The following is a 25,157-nucleotide window of genomic DNA, read 5'->3' on the forward strand; positions in this document are numbered from 1 at the left end:
GAAGACCGAACATAGTTACATTTTCCAGCACTCCCTCTTAACTAGGGAGGTATTCATAATGTACATATACAATGGAAGATCTCAAGCTATATGAACTATGAAGAACTTTAGGCACTGCAATGCCATGGACTAGATTCTTGACCATGGCAATCTATCCAAACAGTCACTCAATAGTTTAGGCACCGCAATGCCAAGGACTAGATTTGTGACCAAGGAAATCTATCCAGGTGGGACTAAGATGGACTCAAGCTTTCAGCCCCTTTAGGTAACCTCAAGCTTACTTGCTAACCATCATCCCAAAAATCTAGGCGTGTATCCAAAACACAGCTCAATGAGCAACACCACCTTTCCAACTTCTAGACATCAACACAATGTTCCGACCAAATGTCCTCCGAGGCAATGCTTCACTCACAAAGCCTCAACACCCCTTGATCCAGCAGATCAAGAATGACCAATCTCTCCCAATCAAACTGATTGGTAACCAACATGTTATCAAATCCTTCGAGAGATTCACCTGTACAAACACAACCCCAATCAATAATATTTTCACATGTATATATTCAAATACAAACCTCCGGGGTTTTCTAGACAACATATGTTGCTTCTCAACTTTCCATAGTAGGACTATCAACTGAATCTTTGACAGAAGATTCCTCAATCATATGTTTTCCTTCCTACTTCTCATGCAACAACATATCCTCCGAAATTCATTCTTCAATTAATACCAAGCTATGCCCTCCCTCTCAACCAGGAAGCACCTCTTTATCCAGACTCCCTCTTAATCTTAGGGAGATCTCTTCTATTCATGCTTCCTTCGAGAGATCAACTTCTTCTTTTCGACATCGAAGAATCTTTCGTGGCTTCCAACCATTTCATCAGAGTTATCATCATCCCCATCATGCTTATCACATCAATGAGCATCTTCACCAAGTTGAAGATTGTGTACCTGCACAACTTCAATAGCAAGTACAACCAAATCTACAGAAGCATGATGTTAGCCATATCAAAATCACGAAAGCATTTCAAATTTATTCATATCAGATACCTAGACTTAATTACAAACAAGAGACATATACTCTTCAACATCTTGCTAGGGACTTTATACACCATAGACTACTTCATAACAACGTACATTCCATCTAGGGTTTCAATGTGTCTTCCAAAGGCATGACATACCTTATTACAACATATAGCAAACCCTAGAAACAATTCAAAATACGTATAGATCTACAAAGCATCTAACAACCTTTCAAAATACATATGTTAGACTTCTCACTAGGGATTCATACAATGTTGGAAATACTAAGAGGGGGCTGAATTAGTATTTATTTTCAATCGTTACTTTTACCAGTTAGATCACTTATACAAAATGAACAATAAGAATAAATGCTTTTATTAATTTCTTCTTTACAATAAATCAAGTACAATATATGTAAGGCTCCAACTCTATATGAAGACACCGATCTTCAATCTCCCAGGTTCCAACCTGTATTCCAAGCACCGACTTGGACTTCCAAGGCTCCAACCTTGTCAATTCTGAGGCACCAACCTGAGGGCTCCAACCCAATGTCTAGTTTAGGGTCCGACCTGGTTTCTTGAGGACTCCGATCCTCTAGGGCTCCAACCCTTTGCTTCGATTCTTGAAGATAAGATCAATGATTCTTCACGGCTCCCAATATCTTCTGCAATATCTTCACCTTCAACACTGCCTTCTCCAAATCACTTCATCAATGACAACCTTATCTTCTTAGAAGGTATCGCCACTGCTCTTCATGTCACCCAAACAAAAACTCCAAGGTTACTCCATGAGGGCTTCAGCAAAGCATCATGTCTCCAAGGGTGTCTCCAAGACTTCAATCAATGCTTGGTGATGTCTCAAGGTGTCTTCAATCAATTGCTCAAGTTCTGCACAAGGTCTTCCAAACAGCTTCAAGTACAAGGACTACTGCAAACTCTTCTTCAAGGCTTCATCAAGATATCTCCAAGGCTATCCTCAAAGGTGCTACTAAAAGGTCTTCTTGATTGTCCCAAAATATGCTTCAATAGGTCTGTAAGATGCAACCTTCAAGAGTGCAAAACACCTTCCAAAACAAGGCAGCCTTCTACAAGACTGTTTACACCCCTATCTAAAAGGGTCACTGTCTTGTAGTCTGCACTTCTCAAAAGAACTGAAATTTTATAGGCAACTGTCCAAGATTACAAATGCTTGAATGTTCAAGGCTCCAAATATGTGACTATTCTAGATTTCCAATACTCCACTGTCCAAGAGCTTCTATTTCTTCACTGCTTGCTTTAATTGCTTCACTGTCCAATGCTTGCTCCAATTACTTCTCTATCCAATGCTTTGCTCCAAACAATGCCTAATCCAGGCTTAAGACTGAGCCTCTTCAAATGACTGTAACAAATAGGTACAGGTCTCCACAGGTCAAAGAATAGGTGACAGTTGTTTGGATAGTCCACTGTTCATAAATCCTTAAGTGAGCTCCCACAGGTGGCCTTTAACTGCTTGTCAACGTCCTTAAGCAATCCTTCAATGCTGGAGAAGATCACAACTACAAGCTTGGTGTAGTTTTGTAGGTGTCTTGCTGCAAAGAAAAATGGTCCACAGGTGGTAGCTACAAGACTGAACTGTATGTTGTTCACAGTGATGAACCGAGCTTCTGAGCCTTCAATTTGAACTCCCTAAGAGACTGTACAGCTCACAGATCCGAGCTCACATAATGATGACACGTCTGTAACTTGGTGCCAAAAATCCGAGCTCCAAAAGACTGAAATTCTGTGGTGTAAGAGCTGCAATAGGACACTGTTCAGCCTTCCGAGCTTCTACAGGAGTCTGGAGACCATGATCCGAGTTGTCCACAGTCCTAAACAACAAATCCGAGCTGTAAGGTAAATGAGAATAGGTTCGAAGTAATTTTCTGTCCACTGTTCCTTTACACAGCTAGCTTATCACAACAATATTCCTCCTCGGCCTCCTTAAATTTGCCCAAACAGTAGACTACTAAGTCCTCTCGGCCTCCTTGTTGTTCTATATCTTTTCTCTGAAATGATCACTGAAAAATTGATGCAAGAATGAAGTGTTTAACGTCATATTTATAGACGTTTTTCATTTTGACGAAGAGTCACATCCATTGGCCAAGGGACATGAGTCTACAAGTCAGCTTAGGTCGGCTAGCCTTAAAAAATATTATATTCCAGCTTAAAAATTCATTTTCTCTTCAACGGTAGGGAGTTTGGGGGCGTGTAATAGCTCATTAGAAAGCTAAAAACATGCTCTAAAGGATGGTGAAGGTCTCATAGAGAAATTCTGCTTCTAAGGTAGTAAAAAATATTCTCTAATGTGACTGGTCATTTATTGGTGCAGAATTGGAGGTAGGGTCATTTTCCTTCTTCAACATGTCCTTGCCTTCTTCATCATAGGGTCACCATATCATAAATGATATGTCGTCAAACATATGCTACATCATGGAGTCTTCAATTATTAGGATCACCAGAGGTAATGTCATCAAAGATTATGGCTTCACATTATCAGAGATTTGTCATGTCATCATGTGCGTTTTATCAAGATCATCGGAGGTAGGAAATATCATCATGTGTATGTCACATAAGTCATCAAGAGCTTCTAGATCATCAAGGTGTCTTGACATCTTTATCTAACATGAGTTATAGTCATCCTCTAGCATGTCAAGAATATTTGCCAATTGCCAAATTGACATCAATGACAACCTAGATTAACATACAAATCCTAGATTTCATACAAAATCAATCAAAGTCAATCACAACTTAGTCATTAACTTGACCAACTTCCACCAGGGTTAGTTCCAAACCCTAGATTTTCAATCAACCATCAGTCGGTTGCTAACATGGCCAACTACTACTAGGGTTAGTTGCAAACCCTAGATTTCTGAGCAGTCATCAATCTCAACAAAAAATTCAAATTTCAACAAATCTCTCACAAATCTCAAGTTATCATATAGTCAACATTCATATGAGATTTCTACTTTAACTAAGGTTCAATTCCAAAACCCTAGAATTCCATTTTCACAAATTCAACAATCTTTACACAAATCTCAAATCATCACATTTCAAAGATTTTACTTTGACTAAGGTTTAATTCCAAAACCTTAGAATTCCATTTTCACAATCTCAGCAATCATTACATACATAGATCTCAGATTGTTACATTTCATACTAGACAATGTCAATACTAGGATTTAACTGCAAAAAACTAGATTTTCATTTCCAACAATCATCTAATAGACTTCAGATTGTTATATCATACATACTAGATAATTTTAACTTTACTAGGGTTTAGCTATAACACCTTAGATTTCCAGATATCATCATTCTAGAATCTCAGACAAGGACTTCCATTAAATCGTAAGACTCATGACCATCAATGACTAGGTCAACATGCATATCTAGGAATTCATAACCATACATAAGCATATCATATGTCCAATAACATAAATACATTTGACCTAGACCAACCTAGGATTTCAACCAAAAGGACATATCTATATATATATATATATATATATATGCTTAGATTTTATCATCATGAAAAATACATTTCATATCATGTGTTAGTCAAACCCAACTTCACAACAATATCAAATAAGAGTTAGACACACAATCATTTTGATTACACTAGGGGTTTCGATCATATAAACACACTCATACCAAGGAAAACATCTAAGACAAAGTAAGGGTCTTTGCTCACACATTCCACCAAACCCCCAATGAGCTAGGGTTCCAATGTAGAAATATAGAAAACCCTACATTACCAAAAACTTAAAAAATTCTAGGGTTTTAGACCTTATCACTCAACCTTGGGTTAGGCTAGGTTCTTGGTCCTCTGAATTTGGTAGGAACACATAAGGTTTCATTAGTCAAACCAGCCTCCCAATGACATCGAGATAACTACACTTTCCCTAGTAAAGTAATTACTACTGATGCCTCTCGAAAAGCCACAGTCAACTATATAAGGCACAACAACAACTTGTGGAACCATCATGGAATTCAGATCTAGGGCCGGTGAACCATCAGTGTTAGTTAGGATTTCCCGATCATACCAAAATCCCAAACATGACATCATCAATAAAAATTTCAACTAGCATTTCACAATATCCCTAATCAGCTTAGGGTTTCAGACATTCACAATAGCATACCCTCTGGTTAGAGTTTTCCAGAACCTGTCTAGGGTTCTACATAGTCAATCAAGAATATGAATGGGGTGGGTAGATTTATCAAGAGATGAATCACCCAAACAAGAATCACTAAGATTCAAGACAGCGAGTCATAACAGAGTCAGTAATAGATCCTCAAATGAATAATCCTTTCAATCAATGTATTCAAAGCATACCCATGTTTCTTAACTAAGCTTGTCTTGAGAGATCCTCTTTCTTGAAGATGTTTTTCTTATCAAGACAATAGAGGGAGAAAGGTGATTAGTATTTAATATAATCAAAACTAAATGAATACATGCACCCAAAATTGAAAAGGCATGAGATACTTATCTTTGGGAGTTGTTGGGGGCTCCCTCTAAAGCTTGAGGGATACCTACAAAACTTATAAAAACAATACCAAAAATGTCTTTTCCAAAATATGTTAAAAACCTATAAATTCTAAAACATATAAAACAAGATATGAAAAGCTATAAGCCAAGGACTTAATAGTGTAAGTCCTTAATGTTTGGTTCTTCGGGCTTGACTTTCTTCGAGTCTCCTTCCACAATAGGGTTGGCTTGATCTCTTCCTCTCTTCTTATTCTTTGGATTCTCGGGACAATCACTTTTGTAGTGACCCTTCTTATGACATTGATAACACTCTATCTTGGACATGTCAACTTTCTTCCTCGGTCCCTTCGATCTCTTTCCTTTATGATGAGAAACATAAGCATTTGATACTCCTTCAGGATTGGCAACCATTGAGATCCTTAATTCTTCTTGACTACAGGCAGTCCATAATTCTTCAAAGGTGGGAGCTACCTTCCAATTGTTGAGACCTGCAACAAATGCACCCCAAGAGGGTGGCAATCCTAATAGAGCAATGATCACTAGTTCTTTGTTTGGAACAATCTTATCGATGGCCAAGAGATCATCCCTGAATCTAGCTATCTTCACAAAGAAGGTTTCCACAGTATCTTCTTTAGTCATCTTTGTAGTCCTTAGCTCATTTTTCAAACTTGCTACTTGACCAATGTTCTTAATAGTGAACAACTTTGACAAGGCTTCATACATCTGAGCATGATCGATGTTAGCTATGAATGGGAGAAGATTGTCTATTATCCCTTCCACCATCAGAGTCATAGCCACCAATTCTAGATCCCTGAATTTCGCTTTGTCGACATCACTGGCTTCTTTTGTAGGCTTCTTTACATTTCCTTTTACCAAGTCCAACACCTTGTTCTTCTCGAGGATTAGGTCAATCCTCTTCTTCCAAGATCTGAAGTTGGATGCTCCTTCAAGTTTGTTCTCACCCTTGATTGAGTTAGACATCCTCAAATATAATAGACTCCTTCCCTGAGATAGTACCTATGAATGGATCAAGTGCTTGAGACTGCCTTTTTCTTTCTTCTTCACCAAAGCTCTGATACCATGTTAGAAAATCAGAAAGGCAGTAAAGATTTTCTTGATCTTGATAATTACTTGTGATGTTTCTTACTATTATTTTTCTTTATGTCTTCTTTCTTTAGTGCATCAAGCAATTACCAAAAGCAACGACACATAAAACAATAGACACCTGATGTAGGCACATGCCAGGGAAAAACCCCCTTGGAGGCGAAAAGCCAGTCAAGATAATTCTTCCTTTCAATAGTATTCTTTGAGACTCTTCACCCTAGACCAAGACCAGACCTTCTCTCCACACCAAGTCAACCTCCCAGAAGTTCGACCTCTGCCCAACAACTTCGACTATGCAGCAACTTACGACAACAGGTAGCTTCCAACAACAGTGAAACTAGGAAGACTTCGATTTCCTAATCTAGAGCACAAAACACAGAGAGAGAGACACCAAAATTTCGATTTTCCTTCTCTCCTTAGACTTCCCCAAACTCGCACTCACTTCGGCTTCTCGGCATTAGACTTCGCACCTTTTCCCAGCTACAAGAGAACTTCGCACTTCTGCCCAACACAAGAGAACTTCACATTTCTTCCTAGCAACAAGAGATTTTCGCACTTCTTCCCAGCTACAAGAGAGTTCGAACTTGATGAGAGAATGATGCCCCAAATGAATTCGATGACCTTCCTTTTATAGGACTCTTGTGGGGTTGAATTCCTTAGGCCGACTTGATCTTCTTCTTGGCCGACATGATGTGGAGGGAACATAATTCATATTTGACTCAATACATAACCTTTTTACATGATTCAAAAGCCAAAGAAGGGTCTCTTTAAATGTACAATAACTCTATAGACTCGGGATAAATCCTAGAAGTTCTTAATGGGGACTTTGACCTAAAACATGGTGACCCAAGCATGAAACCCATGCTTTAATAATAATAAAAATTCTTTTCCTTATTCTTTTGACAAGTACATTACATAATGACTCAAGTACATTATTGAAGACCAAACATAGTTACATTTTCCAACATTGAAAGTGTAGGTGAATCCAAGTAAATCTTGGGCAATGGCTATTAGTTTAGTTAAAAGAGGTTTGGTTGACCAATTTATAGGGGTTTGGACTTCTCCAAAATCTCTGAGGCTATGGGTGGAAGAAACTGGAGACCCTTGATTAAAGGCCATATTAAGTGTGCCTTTTGTGGCAAAGATTTCTTCACCTTTTTATTTGAACATAAAGAATATCGAGATCTCATATTTAGGAGCGACCTTTACTTCATGGGTGCTTAAGGTCTTTACTTGTATCGTTGGACCTTGGATTTTAATCCTGAGAATGATGTTCCCTCAACAGTTCCAGTATGGGTAAAACTTCCTCACTTACCTCTACTCTGCAGGGATGAGGATACTTTGAGAAACATTGGAAATTCCTTTGGGAAGATACATAGATAAAGTAGAACCAAGAGATTCAATTTATGCATGTGCTCGTATCTATGTAGTAGTAGACCTTGAGAAAGGCCTTTCAAAAGCAATTCAACTCACATTAGATAACTGGTCTTTCATTCAGTAGGTGGATTATAATCAGATCCCTTTCAAGTGTAAGCAATGTCGTGAGTATGGGCACTTTGCCAGGAATTGCCCCAAAAAGGAGGATGCTCTCGAGTAGCAAGAGGATGGGGGTCAATGGAAAATCCAGAAGAGAAGAAGAAGACAAACATGCCAAAATCCCCAAAGGAGCTAGCCCCCCCCCCCACCCCCCTCCAAAAAAAAAGGCAGCCCTTCTTCCTCCATCAGGTCCTTAGAATGCGGGGAGAGGTTCATCTCAAGGGGATGGGAAGAAGATTTATCAACATGCAAATCAATTCATTGTCTTGGAAAATGAAGAGGATGAAGGAGAAGCTCAAGGGCTTGAAGAACTAGAGTAGACTCAAGGAGAAAAGGGAGATGGTAAATCCCATGGTGAGAATAAAATTCGAGAACCAGAAGATGACCTTGTTCGAAATGTCTTGGCGGAAGATGCAAGTTTGAGAAAGGAAGAAGATTTTGAATCTCCACAAGTAGAGAAATCTCACCTTTATTTCTTTGCCTCAGCTGATGACAAATCAGAAAATGAAATGGAAAGGGGTTTTGATCCCTTGAAATCTACAAGGAAAGTGGGAAGAAAATCTAATTGGGAGCTCCAGTCGGCTCATGCAAAAAGGGATAAAGAAAAAAGAACTCAATCAGTGATTAATGTTCCTTCCTTCAGATTCCCTAAAAATCAAAAGAAATTTGGTTCCTCTAGCCCTCATCTTGGTGGGGGACTCGAAAGCTTCTAGCAAATAATGAATATCATCTCCTAGAATTGCAGGGGGATGGGCAGTGAGAAAAGGGATTTTGAATCAAAGCTTAATTAGATTAGAGAATCACCATGTCCTTATCCTCTAGGAGACGAAATTAGGGGAGCGTGAAGCTCTAGCAAAATGCAGAACAATTTGGAAAGGGAGTAAAGCAGTGGTGGTAAGTTCAAGGGACGCTTTGGGTAGAGTTTGCACTCTATGGGCAGCCTCCTTCTTCAATCTTCTATAAGAGGAAAATATCAACATTGGATCATCAATAGATTGATTCATCTCCCACCTTGGAAAATTTTCAACTTAGTAAACATTTACATGCCAAATATGTATCATGACAAGGTAGAACATTGGAATTCTTTGTTAGGACAAAGGGAAACCCTTCTCAACTCCAACTACATTTTAGGAGGGAACTTTAATGTTACAATTCATCAGTGGGAGAAGAAAGGTGGCAGTATTGTAAGAGATTAGTTTCAGGAAAAGATGGAGGATTTGATTTCCTAGTTGGACTTGGTCGATATTAAGCCTAAACTCTCCAAATTTACTTGGAGCAACAAAAGGGTTGGCCCTAGACACATTGCTGCAATATTGGATTGATTCCTAGTGGGGAGCGATATTGTGGCTCAGAGAATATCTCCCTCTTCCTTTCATTTGGCTTAGGGTGGTTACGACCATTGCCCAATCAAGCTTCTTTTAGAATTGGAAGATTTAAAGGGTCCCATCCCATTCTGTTTTAATCCTATGTGGATCAATGATGAGGATTTTAGGCCACTAGTGCATTAGGCATGGTTGAGGTGGGTTATTGGTTCTCCTATCTTCATATGGGAGTAGAAAATCAAGGACTTAAAAGAGGAAAAAAAAAGGTGGGCGAATGAAAGGTCCAAATCTCAGAAAACGAAAGTGTGCGTCGTTCTTTTCTCTTTGCTATTTTAAGAAAAATGCAGTCCTATTTTGTTCTTATATCTTGAATCAATTCTTGTATTTTTGGGCCTTTGATTTCCCCTCTTGTTAATGGATTTGCGATTGGTTTCTTTAAAGTTTCTGGGGGCCTCAGGCAGGGGTGCACCCTCTCCCCCATTATTTACATTCTCACGACTAAATCCTTGAGTAGGAAGTTGGAATTTGAACGAAGATGTCACTCCCTCCTTGCAATCTGATTCTCAGAAGGTATAAAGAGCATAAATCACACCCAGTTCGCTAATGACATGATCCTTCTTAGTGGTGCCTCTTGCGTTATATCGTGGTGCTTCAAATCTATATTGGAATATTCGGGTTTTGGGAGGATTGATAAATGAGGGTAAAAGTCATCTATATTCTTGGAATGTTAGCAAACTATTGCATGGAAGGATCTTAAGAATTTTGGGGATAGAAGGAAGGGATGAGTGGACCAATTTCAGATATTTGGGCCTGCCCATATGTCTCAAAATGTTCCCTCATCCTTCTTGGGGTCATGCTATTGACAAGTTTAAATCTAAATTTGAGCAATGGGTGACTCATTGGATAAATCTGGATGGAAAGAATAATTCTAGTTCAGTCTGTCCTTTCAGTCCTTCCTGTATTCCAACTCTCATCTATGTTGGCCCCCATCTCAGTTAAGCAGCAAATGGATCAAGAACTCAAGCGGTTTCTCTGGCAATGAGGCAAGACAAACTCTAAAATGTTTTATTTGGTGAATTGGAAGGTGGTTAAGCTTCCAAAAGCTGGGGGGGGGTTGGGTGGGGTTAGCAATAAGAGACCCCCTTCTAATGAATATAGCCTTTGGGGCAACCCTTGTTTGGCGGCTAATAATAGGGGATAATGATTGGTGGAAATAGTTGCTTCATTAAAAATATCTTAATGGGGCGAGAGAATCTTGTATTCATCATATCCCTCACAATAAAGGCAACTCCCAGATATGGCGTTTGATGTTGGCTTCTATTCCTTTAATTAGGTCTAAGCTGACTTGGATTCTAGGAAATGGGAAATCAATAAATTTTTGGATTGAGGGAATTATGGGAAATCCTCCTCTGGGCTCAAATCCCCTATTTCATCCCTTGTGTAATTGGTTAATTTCCCAATATAAAATCTCTTTGTGGGATATCTCCTCTTGGTCATCTGATGGGCATTGGTTAAGCTAGGTCTGGGGTAACATTTTATATCACCTTGTTAGTATTTGCAGATCTCTCAAATCCGCTCTTGTTGGATGTGCTCCTTCCTCCTTGTCAGATCGAGACTCTTGAGGTTGGGCAGGTGATTTGTATTTTGTTAAAAGGGGTTATCAATCTTTGCTCTTCCTTGATATTATACCTCCCTCTTCTCGGCTTTGGGCCTTTATTTGGAGCTTAGACTACCTCCCAAAAATTATTTTTTTTGTTGGACATTAGCTCATAAGAAGATCCTAACAACTGAGAATTTATTGAAAAGGGGAATTGTTGGACCTTCTTGGTGCACCTTGTGCAAGCATGCTACTGAAAATATAGATCATCTCTTCTTGGAATGCCTTTTCACCCTTGAATTTTGGTGGGTGATATTATCTCAATTAAAATCAATGGTAATATGGCCTTCTTCACTACAAGACTTGTTGGGAAAATGGGGAAAATGTTATAATGGCTCTTTGGAGGGAAAAAAATTAATGAAGAGAATCTAGGGAGTATTGCCTAAATATATATGTTGGAAAAATTGGCTGGCAAGAAATCGAGTTGGTTTTCAAAAATGAAAAGGCAGATGTCATCAGGACGGTAGGATCAACAATAGGGCTTCTTGGAGAATCTTTCCAGCCTAAGAAAATAAATGAAGAGGATCAGAATTTGGATGGGGAGAAATCAGAATGGATTAAATTTTTTGATCCAAAGTGGACCATCAGGGAGAAGACACATCTCAACTAGAGATGGAAAGTAAGATTATCTAAGGAGGAATTTAATTAGTAGCACTTGGAGTAGAAACATTTCTTCTTAAGCTTCAATGGGGCATTAAAAGGAAGCCCAGGGGTGGCATGAGCGGGGGTAATATTTTTCCCTAAGAATCAAGAATAACATAGGCATGCTTGGAGTTTAGGTCACACTTCCAACAACGTTGCTGAAGCCTATGCCTTATCAGAGTTTGAGACAAATTGTGAATATGAGAATTTAGGAGGTGATTGTTTTTGGTGATTCCTTGAATCTAATTTACTAGTTATATTTAGGATCTCTCCCCTTATATGCAAAATTAAGTATGATTTTCAAGCTAATTTATCAGTTGTATCAGTCTATCCCCAAGAAGAAATGTCTCCATGTTCTCAGATCAAACAACTCCAAGGCTGATCACATGGCTAATTTGGGGTCAAGGCTAAATCAAGGTGAACTTTGGTGGCAGGGGCAAAAGGGGTATGTCCCCTTTCCTTAATGATTAATCAGGAGACTCATAAATCAAAGCAGAGGAATAATTCCTCATGGTTTAATGTAACATTTTGATGCTTTGTAAATTTTGGTTTTTGTTAGGTCAGTGTTGGCAAATATACAAGTGGAACACTGTAGATATTGTAGCATTTTGTTCAAAAGATTCAAGGTTAGAATTTTATAGATGGTCATTGATACATATTCCATTTCAACCATGTCCACTGGTTTTAACTTGCTTATGTAAATCGTGTATCTAACTTTAGCTTTAGCTCAGTGTCTTTTAATATAATAGCTATTCTTCGTTCTTGTTAAAAAAATTCTTAAGAATTATATCTTCTAAATCGTAGTCTATTTCCATTTTATTATTATTGAATTGTGTTCATCTTGTTTATATTATACAATCTTATTAACGCCCCATTTTCTTCTTCAAAATTTAGAGCCCCCTTTTAATATTATTTCTATTTTATGTTTTATCCTTTTTTATTATTATTCTTAATTTATTCTTAGGATTGGGTCAATTTTAGTATTCATTCTTTGTTGACCATATAAGTTTAGGATAGATTTATTCTAATCATCCTAATTTAATCCTTTGTTATATTATATTCTCATTCCTTAACCATTGTTAGTTAAATTTGACTATTCCCCATTCTATTATCATTTAGTTGTCTCAGTGTTTATTTTATTAAATAAATCATTATTCTCTAATGACTACCTCCCTTCAAACTCTATTTATTCCTAAGGCTTACTCTTGTTTATCTCATAAAGCTTCATTTGGGTTCCTTTGATGATGGGAAATGTTGGGACGTTTCTAAACTCCAACACAATTTATTTCCGAAATGCTTACTACAATAAACATTTTACATGTTGGCTACATGGAGGAGTTTGCTTGCTTGGAGAATGGATTTGCATTGGAGGAGTGTTTGGCATTCAAGAGAAGGGCATTGAGCTATAGACAATATGGGTAGCTTGGATGCTTGTATGGAGGGTTGGAGTTGGTGTGGGGATTCTTGGGTTGTGAAAGTGTTCATGTAGGGGGAGTGGACACTGGAGCACATGGATTAGGAAGAGCATTTAAAGTCTTTGAAGGCTTGGAGGAGGAGTGTCAGACACATCTTGTGGAGTGCCCTTGCATTGGAGCCTTTCATGTGTACAATATCACCCTGGAGCTTGTCGTTGGTATCCTTGAAGTGTAGCGCTCCACATATGTATCCTTGTGAGTCTACACGTGACTTTGTAGGTTGCTTGTAAGTGTTTAGGGTAGGCCCACATATGTATTGTTGGCCTCCTTTAATTCTCACATATATAGACTGGAAGGAGAGAGTCATTTCATCATTATCATTATACTCTTCTTTGTTCTTGTCTAGGAGATGTTACGGTTTGTGAGAAAAACCTAGAAGCTAGATGCTAGGGCTCATGAGGAAACCTTAGGAGAAGATAAGGGGAAAGACAAATGTCTTGAATTTTCTTGGAGAGATTGCTATTGTGTAATGCTATGGTTTTCGCTTGTGATGACTAGGGTTTGTGCTATACATGTAAACACTATAGGAGAACATGACATTGAAGATGATGATGGTTCTTATTCCTCTTGTTGTAGCATTGGGATTTCTATTTTATTAGATAGCATGGAGAGTGGAATTGCCACCTTGCATGATTTTGGAGCCTTGTTCTTTTCGGATGTAAGGGTAGGGCAAGATCATGGAGTTCTTGTATTTTTGATAATCCACGAAGGTCTTGGTGCTTGTGATGATGCAAGAGTGGAAGACCTAGGGTTTAAGGATTCAAAATTTATGATGGCCATGTAGATTTGGAGGCTACCAGTAGGGTTGTCTTGCCATGTAGGTGTGTGATGCAACATGGCTAGGACTTGCAAACCCTAAGGAAGGCAACTATGTTAGTATGCAAAGCATGTGTGATACGAGCTCTTTGTTGAAGTTGAGGACTTGTTAGTGTTGATGCTTTCTTCTTGGAGACTTTGGTGATGGTTAGGGTTTTTGTTTTTCCCAAGCTAGGGTTTTGGTCCTTGGAGAGCTAGAGGATGTACGAGCTTTGGGGTGAGACTATGGTATGTATGTGAACTTCTATCTATCTATCTAGATTCTATCCATCTATATATGAAGTTTTCAAGTATCCAAACTTGTCTTATTGCATATTTGATTTTGAGCTATCTATTTCTTTATGGTTTCGTAATTGCCAGCACTATTATGTCCTGTTGATTTGACTTAATTTAAAGTTGATTGTTAATAGGTTTAAAATTAAGCTTGAAGAAGATGGGGTAGATTTACTTCTGTAATTACAGCTGTCATAAAATGAATTTCAGATCTGGTTTATGCATGATGAGATTGCCCTAGAGGGCTAAAACTTGTTGGCACAAATTTGGCATCTTTTCTCTTGGATTGCTTTCTTGATTAGGGTTGTTAAGAGGTGAAATATTATATTATTCACTGTTGCTGTGGTTTTTATCGTATTTCATAACATCCCCAAGGTTGAAAATTCACAGGGTTAAGATCTGGAAAACCTATAGGAAAGAGGTGAAATTTCTGAAGTTGTATTAATTGCCTTATGGAGGAAATCTCACAGGTAGTTGATATTGCTACAAGTGATAAATTTCTGCATTAGACAATTGAAGTTCTAGGGAATGATTGTATGATTTTTCCTCCAAAACTGTTTACAAATAAACTTTGAACATTTTGTAAATGACAATTATTCAGCATATTCAGAAGCAGCAAGAAACAACAGTTTTTAAGGTGTATGCATTCGTTTATCTTCCTCGCTTTCAGTGGCTGATTCCTTTTATAACTGTACTGGCCCTCATGGGTTAAGTTACTAGATTATTCTTGAAAAGTTGCAAATTAACAGACCATTATCTGCACATTTCTGGTTGATATTCAAAGGTTTCTTTTATTCCATTCTCCTACATACTAGAGATTCTGTTACTTCTGTGACAACCTAAACATTTGGGTTTTTGTATACCACAGAATCAAATTATATGTCTCTTTAAGAAAATGATTTGAATATACTTTTAAAGCATTTTGTATGTACGCTATTGATTTCGTGCTGTTATTATTTTTGCAGTGAAACACTGTTATTATTCTTCTTGCCGCAAGTTCTGAACTTTCTCTACTCATGTCCCCAGGTTATTATTATTTTGAATTCTACAGTGTTTCCACTATAGTTGGTTGCCATCATTTTTTTTTGGTATGAAGTTGAAGACATTGTATGTTTAGCACCATTTAAATGAAATTTTGTTAACACCCAACCATTTGTGGAACAAATGTGGCTACAGCTTTTCAAGTTAGTGCCCTGTCCCCGACACCGCCTACCAAGGTATATATGTTGGAGTTTCTTTTATCTAGGAATTAATGTTCACAGGAATGCTCAACTTCAGGCATTTATATAATGTTCTGACAGGTTCTATCTGTTTGACTTTTCTTTAACTGAAAATCTTAATGGCGCTTATCATTGATTTTATGCTGGAACAGCTATGATCCTCAAACAGGACTTCTGACAGGAAGCAAAGACATGAATCTTGTGAATCTATTCTTAAGATTGTTTGGAAGATGTTCTGAGCCATCGCTGTGTGTCAAATTGTTAGCATTCCAGGCATGTATCTTTAGTTGCAGCTATCATCAGTTATGAGGTGGACAAAGACTTTAGAAAAGAGAACATTATTCTGACGTATTTTGTTATTGCAGGCTCTGGCATGTGCTTTCTGCTTTGGCCTCCGTTCTGTCATGGCTGGCTGGTACAAGTAACTCCTGAAGCAATTGGGTAAATCCCTGTTTTTCCTGTGTGACTATGAGTTCTGTCCATGCATAAATTACAATATCGTCTTTCTTAGTGCCTTGTTGAGTTTTATTGAAAATGGAATGTTCGTACGATGACAACAGCAGCATAACACTTAATCATGGATTGGGTGGCAAATCTGCAGGTTTGATGAACTAATCGATTAGCACTGGATTCCTTGGTTTTGATTTTCGAAATTGAATGTTTTAACTTGTCCCCAAGTTCAATGACAATCAGTTTTGAACTTCCAACTTGGCCTACAATGATATTGGAACAAGATTTTTTGAGTATACCTTGTAATGACAAGGAGAGTCTGTTAACATTTCTTAATCAGTGATGAGCACAGGTAAGGGCAGTGATTCTGCAGTAAACAGCAATTTGTATGCCGTGTAACTACGGACTTCAGAGGTAAACGGATTCACGTTGAACCAGTCCAGAAAGATAAAGAGATGTTTTTCTTTAAACGTTAGATTTATCAACTTTTTGATCATTTACATCAAGTAGACACATATTGATTAGGATTAAGTATTTCCATACAGAGCCTTGATGATAATATCCTTGTACAATCAGATCCGCCAGAGTCCAGGATTACTCTAGTTTATGTCATTCTGCAGACATCCCACCAATTTTTGCGTTAGAAAGAACAAATAATCCACGGTTGAAGAAAACAAATTAGGTCATTTCTCTTTGTTCAAGGATCTGTTTATGATTTCACATGAAAATGGGGATTTTGGTACATTTAATTGTGAACGAGTTTGTGTAATGTTCACGTATGACTTGTGATTTTCACTAGATTGCTATGTTTCAGTAGGTTGGTAACGAATGACATGTTTGGGGGACTGTTGGGGAGACCTCCAAATTTCATGGGACTACACAAGGTACTAGATCCTCAAAAATATCGAAGAAAATACAAAATTTTAGCATTTTATATTGAACTTGAATCTCAATTAACTTAATAAGTGAAATCCATATATGATATAGCATTTACTAACACAACCATACATACATCCAAAGAAAAATCCACAAGTCAATGATGTAAAAAAGTTCTTAAGATTTATTAACTAGCTTAGATCTATTTTAACTCTAGATCTAATAATTGCCAAAAGGGATCAAATCTCATTTCATTCTAAAAAAAATTGAATCTCCAAAGATTTGATTCCTCTCAACACTTGGTAGATCCAGATATAAGATGGATCTAAACTAGTTTTATTATTAATTATAATTATAATTATAATTATTAATTATTAATTTTATATTTATATTTATTTTTAGTTTAATGTAATTTGAACTAGTCAAAATGTTTTATTGATATTTATCATTATTAAATTTTTTAATTTATATTCTATGTTGACCGAGTCAACATGTTTACAGCTTTACAAGACATTACAACATCTCTACATATTGGGCTGGTTATAACTTATAAGACATTACAACATCTCTAAATATTCGCTGGAGAGTGCCTCTTCAAATAATTACTTTTAACTTTTTATTATTTTTTAATTGAGCCAATATAACATTTACACCACTACATCTCCCCCATACTTTTTAGCTTTTAGATTTAATTTAACAGGTGTTATAAAATAAAATATCTATAAAATATTTTTTGATTTTGAAATAGGTATGCTTTTTCGGCAAATCAATCATTGGTGGAATTTTAGATGTCAATTTCATCATTATTGCAGGGGACTTTAGTTTGACATTGGGCAAAGGGACCAGAAGGCTAAAATGGACCCGTTGGTCGAATATTTCAAAGGTTTATTCAATAGCAAAATGCTTAGAGATATTGCTCCGAGCACAATATGCCGAAAATGGAGGACTGGGAGGACTGGGGCAGAAGGAATTTCTAACAGGCTCGATCGATTCCTTGTGCATCACTTTCTAGCAGAGATTTTAAAAGGAATGGAATCAACCTCGCACTTCTTAGAGATTTCCGACCACGACACAATTATCCTCAAATGGGACGAGGGGCATGAATTCAAGGCTCTTCCATTCAAGTTCAACCATACGTGGATTCAGGATCCAACGCTTGTTGATTTGGTCCATACCTCTTGGGCACAACACGTAGCCTCAAATAGTGAAAGACGAATGGATAAGATCAACATTACAACTAAAAAGGTTAAAACAGGAGGTCAGAATATGGATCAACAATCGAAAGAAGGATCTCTGGAAGGAATTAGATGCCATTGAAAACGAAATAGAATCTCTCATGGATCCATCCAATCTGGAATATTTTACAGAACATACCAAAAGCACCTTACTGGATCTAGCGGACAGAAAAAAACAAAATTCAAAAACTCCAGGAGGAGTGGCGGCTGAAGGGCAGGATGGATTGGATACTAGGTGGAGAAAGGAACACTCGATTTTTCCACCTTGTAGCTTCAAAAAGGAAATGTGCCAACACAATCTGGCATGTTAAGGATGAGGAGGGTAGGATTCTCACTACATTGAAGGATATTAAAAACGAGGCATTTCAATATTTCAGAAATCAATATAGGGCACCTGAGGTGGACAACATTGATGGAAAAATGGGGTTAGCAGACTTGTTTCCGATTATGGTGAATGATGAGGACATTGAACAGATAGACAACCCTATCACAGCGGAAGAGCTCCTTCAGACTATGAAAGAGATGGTGAAGGAAAAGAGCCCTGGGCCGAATGGATGGCCGGTAGAACTTTTTCTCTCCTTTTATGATCCGATGGGGGTTGATCTACTCTTGATGGTGGAAGAATCCCGTCGATCTAGATACATATCAGGTGCCATCAACTCTACTTTCATTACTCTCATTCCTAAAAGGTCAAATTCTTCTTCTTTTTTATGAATATAGACCTATCTCTCTTTCTAACTCTGTTTATAAGATGATATCTAAACTTGTAGTCAACAGAGTAAAAATGATCTTGTCCTTGCACATCTCCCAGGAGCAATTTGGTTTCCTGGCTGACAAAAAAAAATTCGAGACGCAGTGGCTATTGCACAGGAATGCATCCATTCAGCCAAATTAAGGAATCTGAAACGCTGTCTATTGAAAATTGATCTCATAAGGTCATATGATACGGTGGACTGAGAATTTTTCATGCTTTTGCTGCACAAAATAGGCTTTCCCTACAGGAAAATAAAACGGATAATGGCTTGTGTCACAACGATCAACAATCAACATGACAGTTTTAATTAATGGCTGCCCAAAAAATTTCTTTAAGATCTCTAGGGGATTAAGGAAAGGATGCGCCCTTTCTCCCCTGCTGTTCATCCTGTTCATGGACGCACTCAGTAGAGGCCTTAAAGCTGCAAGGTGATGAGAAATAAGTCATCAACCATCCTGATGTTTGTTGATGATGTCCTCTGTTTAGGCAACACGAAAATAGGAGAATGGCAGAGTATCCACGAAATTATCACAATCTTTGGTAAAGCATCTGGTCTCATCATTAATACAGATAAATTATAACCTATATCAGATGTTAAGGATTTAGAGGTAGTCAAGCAGATCACATCTTTGTTTGGTATATAAAAAAGGCCATTGTCTGGAGGTTTTAGGTGCTTTGGTTTCCATCTTAAGCCTAGGAGCTATGACATACAAGACTGGAACTAGATTATCGTCAAATTTGAAACAAGCTAACTTCATGGGATCACAAATGGCTCACTCGAGGGGGAAGAATGATTATAATTAAGGCGGTTCTTCAAGGGATTTCAGTATGCTAGATGCACTTGTTTCATCTGCCAATGGCAGTTTTTCATAGGCTCAATGCCATCATGGCAAAATTCGTTTGGGCCGAGAATGGAAACAACATAAAATTCCACTTAATCAGATGCAATTCTATCACTAGGCCCACGACAACCTAATCACAACTGAAGAGCTCTTTCAGACTATGTAAGAGATGGCCAAGGACAAGAGCCACGGGCCGGATGGATGGCTTGTAGAAAATTTTCTCTCCTTTTACAATTTAATGGGGGTTGATCTACCCCTGAAGGTCGAAGAATCTTGTCGATCTAGGTACATATAAGGTGCCATCAACTCTACTTTCATTACTCTCATTCCTAAAAGGTCAAATTCTTCTTCTTTTTATGAATACATACCTATCTCTCTTTGTAACCATGTTTATAAGATGATATTTAAACTTGTAGCCAACAGAGTAAAAATGATATTGTTCTCGCACCTCCCAGGAGCAATTTGGTTTCCTAGTCGACAAAAAAATTCAAGACGCAGTGGCTATTGCACAAGAATGCGTCCATTCAGTGAAATTAAGGAATCTGAAATCTTGTCCATTGAAAATTGATCTCATAAGCGCATATGATACAGTGGACTAAGAATTTCTCAGGCTTTTGCTACACAAAATAGGCTTTCCCTACAGGAAAATCAAATGGATATTGGCCTGTGTCACAACGACCAACATGGCAGTTTTAATTAATGGCTCCCCAACAGATTTCTTTAAGACCTCTAGGGGATTAAGGCAAGCATGTGCCCTTTCTCCCCTACTGTGCATCCTAGTCATTGACGCACTCAATAGAGGCCTTAGATCTACAAAAGAAGATGGCAGGATCATTGGATGCAAGGTGATGATAAATAAGTCATCAACCCACCTGATGTTTGTTGATGACGTCCTCTGTTTGGGCGAGGAAAAAATAGGAGGATGTCAGAGTATCAATGAAATTATCACAATCTTTGGTAAAGCCTTTGGTCTCATCATTAATACAGATAAATCAGAACTTATATCACATGCTGAGGATTCAGAGGTAGCCAAGCAGATCACGTCTCTGTTTTCTATGAAAATAAGCCCCCTATCTAGAGGTTTTAAGTACTTAGGCTTCCATACCTAGGAGCTATGTCATACAAGACTGGAACTGGATGATCAACAAATTTTGAATGAAAGCTAAGTTCATGGGATCACAAATGGCTCACTCTGTAGGGAAGAGTGATTATGTTTAAGGCGGGTCTTCAAGGGATTTCGATGTACTAGATGCATTTGCTTCATTTGCCAATGACGTTAATTCACAGGCTCAATGCCATAATGGAAAAATTCCTTTGGGATGACAATGGAAACAACATAAAATTCCACTTAATTAGATTCAATTCTATCACTACGTCCATCAAGATGGGTGGATGGGGCTTAAGGGACACCAAACGTTTTAACTTTGTCCTCCTAGCCAAAAATTTGTGGAGGGATTTCAACGGGAATGGTATGTGGGATAAAATTATGAGGGATAAGTACCTGCAGAATACATCCTTGGAAGAATGGATTGCTGTTGGGGATCCATCCCCCAAAAAATGCATCAATGATATGGCAAAGTATGATGCTCGCCAAACCTTGGCTTTGTGGCAATTTATGTTGGGAAGTGGGTAGTATTGAAAATGTTTTAAATGGGATGGATGCAATCAAAGGACTTACTAGGGCTCATTCCCTTTCGCCCTCCCTCATTCAACAATTAAATGCGCGTGGCCTAGTCTCACTGGGCAACCTGGCCGTTGGGCATTTAGCATTATTGTCTCCTACTATATGGCCACGTGCTTAGCAGATTAATCTTCCTGTTCAGTTCGAGATCGAATGGGAACAATACAGATACCACTTGTGCAATTATGAGATTTCCAAGTCTCTGAAGGATGACATGCTCATTTGGAGGGGTAGGGCCTTAGCGGGAGACATTGCAACCAATGAGATATATTCATACATGTCAATGAACGACCAAACAGGTCCCCAAGTAGATTGGTTATCGATATTGTGGAAATGGGAGGTACCATTAAAGATTAAATGCTTCACTTGGTTGGTCTTGCTAAACCATATTCTCACATGGGACAACCTGACTAGGAGGGGTTTTCATGGCTCGGGATGGTGCATGTTGTGCAAGTTGTCCCTTGAAGATTCTCCGCATCTCTTTCTTTTGTGCCCTTCCGTGATTTCCATGTGGGTTGAGGTTACTAAAATCTTGAAGGTCGATGTTGTAGTGAAACACTCTTCTATTGTCTCATGCCTTACTGACTGTCATTTAGAAAAAAGGAATTTAGCGTTGCCCCTTTGTACATCTTTTGGAGAATTTGGCAATGCCAGAATGTTGCCATTTTCGAAAATATATCTCGACATTATGATCACTAGTATGAAAATCACTGTCGATTTCTAGGAGAATGGGCCATGGAAACCCAAGGTTAGTTGACGATGTGTTTCCTATAAGGAACTTGTGGGCATTTTCCCCACCTAATTCTTTGACAGAGCCTCCTCTAATAGTATGTGCGGCTGTGGGGCCTATATTGAGATCAGTTCATCACTAGCGTACCGCTTCTACTAGTTTGGTGGTTTGGGCACTAATTCAAGGCTTGAGGTTTTGGCCCTTTGGGGGACACTTCAATGTGCTACCTGGCTCGCTATGGGCAATATTCATGTTGTGGGTGACTCCAAAATGGCTCGCTATTGACAAGATTCATGTTGTGGGTGACTCCAAAATGGTTATTGATTGGGCCTGGGCCACAACTCCATAACAGTCCCTTCCCTACATCATTGGTTGCATCATGCTGAAGACCTACAGTCCCTTCCCTACATCATTGGTTGCATCATGCTCAAGGGCTGATGGCCTCTTTCTCCAATATCACCTTTGAGCATGTCTTTCGGGAGCAGAACCAAACCACTGATGTTCTCTCTAAACAGAGGATCCCCCTTCATCAAGGTTTGATTCACTTCAGCCTACAGTTGGATGGCTCTGTCAATGGATTCGTGACTTTCGCCTTTTAGCTTTGGTTTGTTTTTCTCACTTGGTATGTTTTTCCTCTTTTTTTTTGGGTCTCTGATGCAGGCCTCTATATCATGTGGTGTCTTATTGTAGCTTCTTTTTGTTCGATTGTTTTAGCTCTTATGCTTATCGAATTGTGGTTACAGACAATTTTTTATTCTATGGTATTTTTAGCTATGGTTGCGCTTTGTGAATCTGGGCTTTTGTGCAACACCTATTTCTTTTTCCAGATTATTGCTCATTCTTTTTGGTTGATGTTGGACTATGGGAATTATGTGATTTGTTTATGTAAACTTATTTTTCAATCAAAGCAGTTCTGTTTTTTTCCTATGAAAAAAAGCCATGGTACTGACCCATGGTATTGTAAAAAAGCCTATTTATAAGTTAATAAAATCCATTTTACATCCCATGGTTAAGAATCTTGTTATATTGCAAGTATTAAATTTTCATGTGCTTATTAATTAAATTTAGATATGGTTATATAATCATTATTTTAATTTATATGGTAAAATGGATTTTAATTTATAACTATTATTTATATTTTATATATTTTAATGTGATATGTATATTATGATTTTCTTTTATCTAAAAAAATGTCCGTAATTTTATTAATAAAAACAAAATTACAATAAAAAAAAATTGAATTTAAAAAATGTTTACATCTAACGTCTAATATATAAAATCTAATGCCTACACATCTCCCCTATATTAGGTTGTGGAGCGCCTCTTTGCACAAACATTGAGAGATAAAAAAAAAAGCAAAGTACAATTTTTTGTGTTTAAAAGATCCAATGTCAAAATGAATTTACATTGGTTATCTCACACACATAGACACATGTATATCTTAATTAATGCATGTTTTTATTTTTTTTATTTTTTTATATTGGGATATTATTTTTTCCCACTTCTATTTATAAGCATAGGTATTATACATTTAATTCAAACGGTTGTAAAATACACCCCACTTTTCTAAGTGCAATGTTGATGTATGGTTTGATAACACCACTTGGTAAGAGCCACCCTAGATGAATTATTTTTAATATATTATTGGTAACTTTTGGTGACATGTCTTCGAGAACAGGACATGTGGACATTCCTTGATAAGGTTTAAGGGACATTGCACTTCCTCGGGGCATCCTCTCGTCTCAGCGATGTGAAACATGCCTACTTGGCAACCCAAGGATGCCAAGGGACATGGGAAACTTGTACCTCCCAACTCATTTAGCGGGAAATGTTGGCAACACATCCTCACAGAACACTTAAATTGGAGGTGTTCAAGCTCCTTATGGTAAAATCAAGGATATCTTAAAGGAATTACATACGCCACAGGAAGGGGATTCAAAACTAAATCTCTCATAAGAATTGTTTTATGTTGTGAATTGCAGCAATAAAATAATCTCCAATGTTCTTTTTTAAGTTTGTTGCAAGGATAAACTTATGGGATGTTGTCAGTAGAAATTGGATCCAATAACCTCTAGTGTCAATTAAGCGCTAAAACCTCCATATATATGCTATTGTTCCTTGTATTCCTAAACCTAGCATGGCACCCAAGAAAAGTTCAGGCATATAAAATGCTTTAGTTCATTTATGTAACAATGAAGTTGGCTCTTGAGTTGCATAATTATTGACCAAGGTAAAAGGCATGAATAACCCATGAGGGGTAGATAAATTGGTTTGTGTGGGGTTTAGTCCCTACTAGGTTAGGTTCAAATATCATGGGGAAGGGTTGAGGATGGGAGCCACCTTTAGGGGAATTAGACTCTCCCAAGGGGTGCCCAAGTTCGATCGAGCTTCACACGATCCTAGTGATAGCATCCCACTAGTGGGCAAATCATTCTTCCATCTAACATTGGGTTTTTGGCCCTTGGCTCAACTTAGCTGGAAAAAAATAAAAGGCATAGAAAAAAACTCTTTGGTTTCAAAAAAGATTCTCCAACTTGGGTCTTTGTTTTTATCTATTTAAGGTCCATCTGTTATATAATTATCCATTTTGTTTTGTTTCAAACCTCTTAGTTGTGTTGGTGTTGCATTTTGGTACAACAACAATATCATTGAAATTGCATTTTTAAAAGTGTGTAGAAGCAATAGCTGTTGTTGAATTAAATTGTGTGGATTTTACTAGGTTGAATATCCTTAATGACAAACCCTCTCTTAGTAAAACCTTCAATTTGATCTTTAGTATATTAGTAATGCAAAGTATTGTGTAGGAATTTCAAGAGAAACCCCATTTGCATTTTAAATTTCAATGTTCTGGACCTTCAATGGCATTTGTATTATAATCTTTAAAGTTTTGGTTCTTCAAGTAAGGATAGTTTATCACCATGAGAGAGAGAAAGAAAGTGCCATGTTGAAGAAGAATTTTGAGGAGATGAAAATAATAAATTGAGAAAGGGAATGTGAAATTTCCTTAATTGTAGCAACTGTAAATT

At 37.7% G+C, this 25,157-nt stretch overlaps 1 protein-coding gene across 1 annotated transcript in view; it reads left to right on the top strand.

Moving 5' to 3' along the window:
- The window catches only part of LOC149157800 (uncharacterized), a 294,458-nt gene extending 277,975 nt beyond the window's left edge, over positions 1-16,483 (top strand). Inside the window, exons 8-12 of the mRNA XM_089436018.1 lie at positions 15,309-15,369; positions 15,520-15,560; positions 15,716-15,836; positions 15,929-16,004; positions 16,165-16,483. Coding sequence (XP_089292144.1) covers positions 15,309-15,369; positions 15,520-15,560; positions 15,716-15,836; positions 15,929-15,988 — 283 coding nt within the window. The 3' untranslated portion in view covers positions 15,989-16,004; positions 16,165-16,483. The remainder of the gene's footprint in view (positions 1-15,308; positions 15,370-15,519; positions 15,561-15,715; positions 15,837-15,928; positions 16,005-16,164) is intronic.
- The last annotated feature ends 8,674 nt before the right edge of the window (positions 16,484-25,157 follow it).

This window comes from Pinus tabuliformis, chromosome 5_2 (assembly GCF_031772625.1).
Source record: "Pinus tabuliformis cultivar Carrire ecotype Pingquan chromosome 5_2, CPIR1, whole genome shotgun sequence".
In the NCBI taxonomy this organism is placed as follows: domain Eukaryota; kingdom Viridiplantae; phylum Streptophyta; class Pinopsida; order Pinales; family Pinaceae; genus Pinus; species Pinus tabuliformis.